This window comes from Octopus bimaculoides, chromosome 2 (assembly GCF_046866305.1).
Source record: "Octopus bimaculoides isolate indiv1 chromosome 2, ASM4686630v1, whole genome shotgun sequence".
Lineage (NCBI taxonomy): Eukaryota > Metazoa > Mollusca > Cephalopoda > Octopoda > Octopodidae > Octopus > Octopus bimaculoides.
Window position 1 is genome coordinate 66,627,392 of NC_142929.1, and position 11,112 is coordinate 66,638,503.

The 11,112-nt window shown below is 40.6% G+C and overlaps 1 protein-coding gene across 1 annotated transcript; it reads left to right on the forward strand.

Moving 5' to 3' along the window:
- Positions 1 to 9,198: 9,198 nt before the first annotated feature.
- On the forward strand, positions 9,199 to 10,231 carry LOC106872854 (uncharacterized). Its single transcript, XM_014919990.3, has one exon. The coding sequence runs from the start codon at positions 9,340 to 9,342 to the stop codon at positions 10,042 to 10,044; it is 705 nt and encodes a 234-aa protein (XP_014775476.1). The 5' UTR covers positions 9,199 to 9,339; the 3' UTR covers positions 10,045 to 10,231.
- Positions 10,232 to 11,112: the final 881 nt, after the last annotated feature.

The window sequence follows — 11,112 nt, forward strand, 5'->3', positions numbered from 1 at the left end:
ATGTGTACATATTACATGTACATCTATATATATATATATACATCTACACATATGTATACATATACATGTATGCATATAGATCTATATCTATACATATACGTGTACATATACATCTATATGTATACATATACATCTCTCTCTTTCTCTCTTTCTCTCTGAAAGTATCTATCATTACAGTATCGAAATGTGATTGTTTCAGTTAGTGGAATAACGTGTACATATACATCTATATGTATACATATACATCTCTCTCTCTCTCTCTTTCTCTTTTTCTCTCTCTCTCTCTGAAAGTATCTGTCATTACAGTATCGAAACGTGATTGTTTCAGTTAGTGGAATAGTTTCATTTTTAAAGTGAAAGTATTTGACATGAGTGTTTTTGTTTCACTTTTGACACGTAATACTTAAATAGTGGAGGAGATATTATGTTGCCGTGGGCTCGAACTCTGCAAGAAGTTAAAAATTTTTTTTACTAAAACACAACTGGAACTCTAAGTAAGGCATCTGTAAAATTTGAATGAAATTGGTTGCGTAGTTCTCGAGTTTTAGGGATTCACACACACACACACACACACACACACACACACACACACACACACACACACACACACACACACACACACATTCTCATTTTTATATATATAGGTAGAAATGAATATTATAATGTACGAAGACATGAAAATGATAAAATGGAAAAGGAACCACTCGCCCCACTTACGAGTGGCCTCATTTTCTACTTTTTAAATCCTGAACCTTCTAACACATCTATACCTGTTTCCTCCAACCACCTATCGTACGTAGTAAAGTCTGGGAATGAGCTCCAGCTGCAGTCCACCTCCCCAAAATAAAATCCAACCATATACTCTTGTATTTTTTCCTCTTGCTTCTTATCTGGTATTACACACAAGTGATGTTCCTCCACGTTATCATACCCCGCAGTTCCAATACACTCTATGTCCCATTCCACCGAATCCCTTAACATTTCGTCGCTAAGCAACATGTAAATCCTACTGGAAGGGAGACTGCCTGTATGTTTTCTTTGTGGAGTAAGGAGACACATGAAAGCTAAGTGTCCCCAGAAACACGAAGAGGAGGAGACAGGGAAGGAATATCAGGAAGAAGAGGGTACAACCACGGAGGAAGAGAAAATGGAGGAGCAATACACAGTGGCAAAAAGAAAGAAGACAGACTCATCACCAAAAAGTCCAAGGAAGAAAAGAAAGGCAAGTGGAGAGGAGAAGCAGAGTGAAAAACAAGAAAGTACAAATGAGAAGAGAAAAAAATGAAAAGACAACAAAAGTAAGTGAGGAGCGAACGCAGAGACCATCGACCAGTAAGGCGGAAAGAATACAGAAGAGAAAGGAAAATGAAAAAGAGATGATAGCAACACAGAATGAGAGACAGACAGAGACAGAAATGCCAGTGGCAGAGGAGGGGATTGGTGAGGGGAGAAGGAGAGTGACACCGAAAGAGAGGAACCTGAGAACAATGGTGCAATACCCAAAAAGTGTAGAGATGGAGAAGAGAATTGCCGAGATGAACGTTGTAAGAGTGATATTAGCGGCTAAAGAGTGTAACGAAGGTTTTAAAGCTGTTTTGTTGGGGAAAGAAAGAAGAGAGAAACCGAAGGAGTTTTTTGGCGAAAGAATAGAGATGACAGGAATACATATTGGCTACGACGAATTGACGCCGGTGGTGGCCTTCGAAGAGTTAATAGAGTATATGTTATAAACCAACAGATACAAAACCGATATGAACTTTTCAGTTAAAAACAGTAAAATGGAACTACCTGCTTTGGGCGGGCAGGTAAGCCATTTCATTCTCATTTTCATTATATCCATAATTCATTCGATATGTGTTTCTATGCACCCCAATGTATTGTTTTGTCTGTTTTGTGTTGTCCCTTCTCTATTGAGGCCTTGTGCCTAATCAAAGAAATAAGGACGCCGGCGCCGCCTCAGGTTGTTGGTGTTGCAGAGTATCAACTTGTTTGAGTCTTGTCATTTTTGACCGCGGTTGGATCGTTGAAGGCTTTCTCTTTGAGACTGTCCGTTGTTAGAATTGTTGTGTATTGTTGTTAAAGAGATTGTTGTTGAAGCGACTCGCGTGTAGTTCTTTTTTGCTGTTGCTTTTGTTTTCACTCTATTTTGGGATCGAGAAGGTTGGCTTTTGTTATGGAGGGCTGCGCGAGGGACGCTGCAGTGGAGGCGGCTGCACCGTTGGAGGCGGGGTGGGTGAAAGTGAATGTGGACCGGGTAGTGGGAGGCAGGCAGTTTATGCGAGGAGAGGGAGACACAGTAAGGCTGGTCCCTCCAGAGGAAGCAGTCGGCGATGGGAGCGATGTGACAGTGGTGTGCCGCACGCGGGCGGTCACCACCAGTGAGATGGAGAACCTGTCACGGGACGATGTGGAGGGGTGCTTGGTAGCCCTGATGAAGGGGGGCAACTTTCGTTGGCTGAGGAGGGGGATGTGGCGCAGTGGAGGTGGGTTTTTCCACCGGGGGGGGGGGCTCACATTCTACCACTGTTCTACGCTCTGACAGGATGGCGCTGCTGCCCACGTATGAAGGCGGGTGCAGTGTTCGGATTCGAGTGGGAGTGCCACCAGAAGTGGAAACAGAGTGGTTGGTGGCAGCTGTTCTGGCTTCCACCGGGGGGTACCGAATTGAGACCGGTGGAAGGAGCGAGCATGTTGAACTGTTGGGGATGCGGTGTCGAGATGTGGCTTTTTGCCGCTTTCGAAGACATGAAGAGGATCCCTAACCAAGTGGAGATTGCGGGAGAGGGTTCCCTTAAAGTGGTTGTTGGGGGTCGTTGACCGAATTGTTGCGAATGCGAAGTGAGAGGCCATATGAGGACTCTGTGCTCCGGGTACGGGCCTGCTCGGAATGAGAGGACTGGAGGGAGACCAGGAAGTGGAGGGTTGAGTACAAGTTGGAGCAGTGAGGGACGGAGATGGCAGGAGCAATGGTGTGTGCGTCAGAGATGAGAGGAGGTGGGGACGAGGGAGGACGGAGGTGGAGAGGTGGGGGAAGGGGAGTGACAGTTTGTCAGCCCCAGAGGGATAGGGAGGGCGGGGTCGGGAGAGAACTCATAGGGACCGGCGGAGGGGGAACCCAACGGGAGTGGGGAGCCGCCTAAACCTAGGCATGCGCATGCAGTGGCGGCAGAGTCAGGAGAGGGGAAGTTGGACGTGGGACATTCTTGATCCTCTGCGAGAGGAGTGTGGAGGTGGAGGGGGTGTCCGGGTAGAGGGGACTGGTAGGGGTGAGGCTGCGGGAGGAGGTCGGGGAGAGAGAAAGGCGTGTTCTGGTGAATGAGGAGAGGTACGAGGTGTTCATGGATTCGTGTGGTGAATTGGTGAGTATGGTTGGCGGGCTGTGGTTGCCTGGTGCTCTGCCGCCCGTAGTGGAATATGAAGAGTTGAGAAAACTGCAGATATGATATAATATATGATATGAACATTATAAAAAAGAAGTAATGAAGGTGTGAACTTTTTGTTTTTAAAAGAACAAAAACAAAAAAGAGTTTAAAACTACCCAAAATAATGTCTAAATGTAACCACTCGACTTCGGAGGTCGAATGGGTATTGTGCCTCATTTTATCATTTTCATAATTTCATTCGTTTATTTTTATTTTTTCTTCCCTCGATTTTTTTTGTATTTTTATTTCCCCGTTTATGTGTTTTGTATTGTCTTTGTAATGTGTAACTTCTATATTTAGCCCCTTGTGGGCAATAAAAAATCGAGTTTGTTAGTAAGTTATTCTACTGGTTTTTTTTCATAATGTTAAGACGTGTTGAATTTTTGTGTTGAAATTTTGTGTTGTAATTTTGTGTTAGTGTTCGTTTGAACACTTTTATGAACTGTTTTTGTTGCTTTGTGGCAGCTTGCTTGTGCTTTCCCTCCTCTTATGAGGAGAGTTAGCACAATGAGAAAAAAAAAATTTTACTCAGACCTCAGCGGTTTTGAGTTGTCTTCTTCTGAAGACGAATTGTTGCAGGCTATTGAAAAAATGGACGAGAGAGTGAAAGAAGACAAAGTTTACAGACGTGGCAAGACGCCAAGAAGATGACATAGACATGGAAAAAATTGCTAACTATAAGAAAATGATGGGTAAGGACGATTCTAATGTGGAATTGCCCCCCACCCCGCATGAAACATTGAAAAACATAAGAGAGAGAACGATGACGTACCTTTTCGATAAAATCAGGCAAAATTGACATTGTAACTACAGGGCAAGTTGAAAAAGCACTTAGCCCAATTTGGCAAGATATTGTATACATTGCAAGAGGAGCAAAATTCGGAATAGTAGAAGGAAGGTTCAAAAACAAGAAAATTGCTAAGAAGTATGCAGCGAGAACTATCAGGGATGAAGAAATAGTGCTTCTACCCACTTACATGGGACGTCGTGCGTCAAAGGTCAGAGTTGAAGGAATTCCATCAGAGATAGATGTGGCTTGGATAGTGGCCGCTTGGAAAAAGAGGACGACATAACGGTTCTCCGGGCCACAAAAACGCCTAGCGAAATGTGGAGAGGACAAACGCTTCAGATGACAATCCAAGCCTCTGCGGATGTCCTGGAAAATATGATAGAGGATGCGGTGTCGAGATGTGGCTTTTTGCCGCTTTCGAAGACATGAAGAGGATCCCTAACCAAGTGGAGATTGCGGGAGAGGGTTCCCTTAAAGTGGTTGTTGGGGGTCATTGACCGTGTTGCGAATGCGAAGTGAGAGGCCATATGAGGACTCTGTGCTCCGGGTACGGGCCTGCTCGGAATGAGAGGACTGGAGGGAGACCAGGAAGTGGAGGGTTGAGTACAAGTTGGAGCAGTGAGGGACGGAGATGGCAGGAGCAATGGTGTGTGCGTCGGAGATGAGAGGAGGTGGGGACGAGGGAGGACGGAGGTGGGGACGAGGGAGGACGGAGGTGGGGAGGTGGGGGAAGGGGAGTGACAGTTTGTCAGCCCCAGAGGGATAGGGAAGGCGGGGTCGGGAGAGCACTCATAGGGACCGGCGGAGGGGGAACCCAACGGGAGTGGGGAGCCGCCTAAACCTGGGCATGCGCATGCAGTGGCGGCAGAGTCAGGAGAGGGGAAGTTGGACGTGGGACGAAGTAGTAATGAGAGTGAGGGTGTAGGGCAGAATTCCTCGATGCTTTAAATGTGGCCTAAAGGGTCACATCAGAGCGGACTTCCCTTCACCGACCAAGGGAACCCAGAGAAACAGCGAAAGCGAAGGAGGATTTACCATCAGAAGAAATGAAGGAGAATGACGAGACGTTAAAAACAGTGGAAAGTAGGAACAAAACGAAAAAGCAACCCCAACCCACACCCGCACCCACACCTCAGCCCCACTCTCCCTCACAGACACCAATCCTACTCGCTCCCCTCCAACACAAAAACAAACAAAAAAAAAGGAAAACATTAGCACACAAGAACCCCCGAACTCCCTTTTCCCAGACAAAAAGAAAAAATGCACAGTTTTAATGTATGATGATGCGAATGAGGATTTTTTGTTGAGGCAGTGTCTTAGGAAGATTATAAAAAGGTGGAAACAACGGGATTCAATAACATTAAGGGTTGGAATCTTTGTTACTTTCAGAAGAACAAAGAAAGAAAGTATTAAACTATAAAAGTGGATATAGAATGTGGGAAATGGAAGTAGATAGGAATTTACTGCCAGACTGGGAGGGTTATGATGAGCTGTTGGAAGAATACGGGATAGACATTTTGGAGGGAACAGGGTACAGAAGGAGTTAAAGGTAGAAATGAAGTTGTTCGAGGTGGGGCCGAGTAGCTTCATTATATTTTTTCGTTTTCATTTGTCATTTCATGTTTCTCATAGTGTCCTATTTTCCCCCCCTGATTTGTGTCCCCACATGTGATGTAGTGTCCCCTCTGTATTCGCCCCTTGGTGGGCAATAAAAAGATTAGGACGCTGGTGTTGCCTTGGCTGAGGTTTCTGCTCTCTGAGTGCTCTTGTTTACATATATTGTTGAAAAAAATAATTAGATTAAACCAATTCAATAATACATCATGAGCTTCCATAAAATTGTTGAGAAAAATTGGTTAAAGTCATACAATTACTAGGAAGGTAACAAAGTTCATATTAGGAACCGTTATTTCAAATGTGATGTACGAAGACCCTTCGGTTATATTAAGATATCTACCATTAAACAAATGAGTCAATTCTTAGACGCTGAAATTTCTGTAAGCATTGACAAGCAAGTAGTTGAAAGATAGAAAAACAATAATGCTATTTCTCAGTTCAGTTTGACGCGCCGACATTTGTCCCGTAAAAACACTCTTCTCATGACCTATGTGCGTTATTTTTAATGATGACTAAAAATCGAAAGTTATTATAATTTCTAAAATACTTAGAAGTCCTCACTGCGGGAGAATCCGTTTTTAATGCTTTAAGCTCCTGGTTTGATGAAAATAAAGTTTCATTAGAAAATTTAATATCAATTGCAACTGACTACCTCAGTGGTCGAAAGGCATAAAGGCCTCGTGGCACATTTGTAAAAAGTGTCATGGAATCGTTGCAATACATTGCATTGTTCACAGACGAAATCTTGTTGCAAAATAACGAGTCTGATTCTACACTGTTCAAAATATGAATAAAATTAAATCACGTAGCCTCTTCTATGCTCTTCTAATCGATTTATTACATCCTCCAGCTTTGTTAAAGCAAACATGTTTAATTTTCTTTAATGAGACTCATTGTATGTTGTTGATGATAGAAGGGGTGGGTATCCTATGCCTAATGTTCGTTAGCTTTGCTCTTCGAGGAGCGAGGCGAGTTTTTCAGCCATCCTCGAAACAAGGACTAGTTGTTTTCTGAAAACGGCAGTTTATAGGTTCTGCTATTTTGTTGCTCATTCTATTTCAGTCCTCTGCCTCCCTTCTCTGTTTTCCCAGCACCACAGGGAAGAAAATCCTCGAGTAGGTCTTATTGACACGTATGCAACAGCTGGTGTTTCAGCTCTGAACCACCAGTAGCGTTGGTAGGGGTAGGACGAGATGGAGTGGCGTGCAGTCCGCCTCGGGTGATGCTTCTGAGGGTGATGCTCTTTTGGGTCTGCTGTATAAGCCTGTATAGGGGCGAGGAGCGACTAACTCAAGGGCTGCCCCAGCAGTACACACTTTAGCTTCGTCACTGCTGAACTCCACCGTCTTCGGAGCTCATCACGAACTGTATGTCCACATAGACTCCATCCAACCACGTCGATTTTTGTTATCTCGGCGCACACCACCAACCTAAACTGTGTCGCAAATGTAACGACGAGCTAATGGCTAATACAAATTGCCAATATCTCTGTCTCAGACTCTTGAGTTCCGTTGTTCTATATATTACTACATGAGTCTGTGATACCAAGCCAGCCTGTTACCTCGCCTTGTCTTCTACCGTAAGGAATCAAACATAATTCTATAAGGTCTCCCTCGATCACTGGAAACTACAATATTCCATATACCCGACAAGGTTCTTTCTAGTGGTCCTTTGACGTCTTGCTGAAAGTCCCTACATATTTTTAATTGGTATAAGTGTGTAACGCTTCTCCTTGCTCTTTCTGTAATAGAATCATCAAACAAGAAGGATGAATATTTTGTAATATACATATTATACATCCTTTTCTTTCCGCTGAGAATCAACCCACATTCAGAATTTATAAATAAAAGTAACGTTGGCAAAAAATATGCTTCTTTTTTCCAAAAAAAATTTTTAGTCAGGAGAAGGAGTGTCTGTGACCCTTCACAGAGCTTCTGAGACTGGTGGAAATGACAGGGGAAAGTGTCCTCTGATAGGAGACCTTGCCCAAATATTTTCAACAGAGTGGACTGCGTAACTAATTTGTCGGATTTAATTAAACAAATTATTGAAATGCTAATTAAATATTTCTATTCTAAGTATAACATTCATAACCAGTGAAGATGTATGCTTGTTGACATTGAATATGTGTTTGTTCATTGTTTTCTTCTTCTTTCTTTTCAAGCATAAAAAAGAATTTTTGTATAAAAGTTACATAGATTGTGTAATAAAAGTATATTTCATATGCACAAATAATAGTTAAGCAGTATCGATTTCAGCTTTCGCTATGTAGACCTTATAGTGCAAATAATCGACTTTTTATTTAGAATAAATAAATAAATTTAACAAGTAAATAGTTAAATGTACAATGTAAAAAAATACAGAACTTCAAGTATTTATTTTTTCTACACATGAATGCTATAGAGTTGTCCGACTCCGATCTAGAGTATTCTTCAACGAATGAGAAGTCATACAGACTTAATAAAAAGAGAAAGAATGGATATATTGATGCTCATGTATTTTTTAAAGTTATTATTGACACGTGAAAAGGAGATGACAGCTTTATGAATTGAAAGTGAGTCGCTGATCTCTGTTCGCCAGGGATTTTACCTAATAGTGCTAAAAAAAAAAGTGTCTTCAAGCGGTGGCGATTGAAATAGATTTCATCACGTTGAGCCAGTAATATCTTTTCCACATTAGCTTTGATAGGTCTTCAATTTCAAGTTGTGTACACAGCAATAGCTACTACCATCAAATATACAAGCTTGAAATAACTGTCCCATTCTGACGAAAACAAATTGAGTGCAATGTTAACGGAAAATTGTTGAAATAAAGAATCAGTATTAAGGTTTCGATAATGATGCTTTTATAATGGCAATGGTGGTAAGCGCTGTTCCTTCTAATATTTTTACTGTGGATGTGTGCAGAAATTTGCTTTTCTTTGCAAAATATATGCACAAAAATGACAGTAACCAGCTTCAATTAAAGATATTCGATTTCATCTTGAAAACCCTTGTGCACATATTTTTTTCTTTGTACACTAGGTAAACATTGGTGATAATACAAGAAAGGGTGAAGCTGTGTGGGAGGAGGAGAAAAGATCCTTCTACGCGAGTGTTAGCAAACCTAAAGATTCTGCAACTTTCATCACTGAAGTCTGAGCTACTACGAATACACTCTTGGAAGTAAATAGAGTTTATTATAAGTCAGTTATTTTGATAAATGAATTTGTATCAACAAAGTACCTGCAATTTGAGTAAATATGCCTTTTTATGTCAGTGAAAACCAGTCTTATTCCCAAAAAACGCTTTACAGAAAGTTGTATTATCTCTTACGTAGTGGAGTAATCATCCAATAAGAAAGCTTAATTTACTATGACGTAATTTAGTTGTAACTTTTCTATGAATTCATTCGGATTTCGTATGTTGGTTGGAGGATGTATAAAGGTTTTCGAAAGAGGATCGTTAGCATAAAAGTGCTTCCCTCATAAAATGCTGTTCTCCCAACATTTGTCAAACCAAATTTAATCTGATGATTCCAAGCATCATCTCAGGATGTCCGATAAGGTATCTTTCGTCATTATCTGAAAGGAAAAACATATTTTCTAAACTTAACATAAATAATACAGATGATTTTGTGAAGTCATTTGAAAATACTTCCAAGCCGAAAACGAAATTAGTCGAATCTCCTGGTGGAGCAACAGACAACATTAATTCACCGCCACATGATACAATTTATGTGTTTTTAGAAAAAGTTCTTTCAAAATCTCGTCGGAGAATTGATTTAATTTCTGGAGATGGGAATTGTTTTTTTCGATCATTGAGTAAAGAAGTTTTCGGAACTGAAAGATTTCATAAATGGATTCGAAATCAAGTTGTTGAATACATGAAACAGCGACCAACTTTATTTTCACTCTTTATTGATGGCACTGAAACAATTGACGACCATGTGGAGAAAATGCGCTCAGATAAGGTATGGGCAACAACAGCCGAAATATTTGCCGCTTCAACCTTTTTGGGAATGGATATTTATTTACTCACACCGGTTATAAATCAGCAATATGAATGGTTTCATTTTCGACCTCTCAGAGAAGTAAAGCACAGGCGCTTTTATGTCACTCTGTGTCATACTGGAGCAGAACATTTTGACCGAGTCGTTCCAATTGACAATTTCGATAACAAGGATTTTCCTCCTCCAATATGTAGAGGAAGTTTTTTAGATTATTTTTTTTACTAAATAATCATTTAAAAAATCAAATTCTTAATATCTTAATAGAAGTAACACTTTTATTTGGTATATCAATAAAATATACATCCTTATATTCCAATGAAACAATTAGACACCAACATACGATCAAAGAATGAGAAGAATATAGTGTAAAAAATACAAGAGTAAACAGAATATGAATAAAAATATTAAAGACTGTGTGTGTATATGTATGCGCGCGCGCGCGTTTTCGGTGTATCATGATTTCTACAAACACTGCGGTTTTTTAGCTTCGAGATTTCTCTATTGCTTTTCTGGTATCTGATAGATATAGCAGGAAATTGTATATCTTGCATTTTGTGTTTCTGACGTGTTTATGTTTTGGAAGTTTTGTGACTTTGGAAAGATGTTTCATGAATTGCTTGCTACAGGAATCTAGGTATATTATTTGAAGTATTGTGACAATGATGCGGGAAGGTATTTGTTGTAACTATTGTTCCTAATTATTCTGAATAATGTTTTATTGGTTGTTTTGTAGTGTATGTTGGATAAAAGAAATATTCGCAGTTTTGTTTGACATATTTTCTTCATTATTTACACGTTTACTTGTTTGATGATGTTATATAGACATGCGCAATCGCAAACTTGAAACTAAGAGTCACGATTCAAGAAGCTACAACTTCATATAAAATATACAATCTATTCTGTTAATTATTCAGTGGCTTCCTCTGTTTTGAAAACAGAAACACTAATCATCCATTCATCTATCCATCCATGTATATATACACACACATATATAGTTACATATACAAATATACACTATATGTACGTATATTCTTTTAGTCTTTTGTTTGTTTCAGTCATTTGTCTGCAGCCATACAGGAGCACCGCTTCAAAATGGTTTTAGTCGTAGAAATTAACCTCGGGACATATTCTTTGTAAGCCTAGTACTTATTCTATTGATCTCTTTCACCGAACCGCTGATTTACAGGCACATAAACACACCAGCATCAGTTGTCAAGAGATGACGGGAGTACAAACACACACACACACACACACACACACACACACACACACACACACACACACACACACATA

Coding starts and splice junctions, on each gene's coding strand:
- LOC106872854 (XM_014919990.3), top strand. CDS start 9,340: ATGATTCCAAGCATCATCTCAGGATGTCCGATAAGGTATCTTTCGTCA.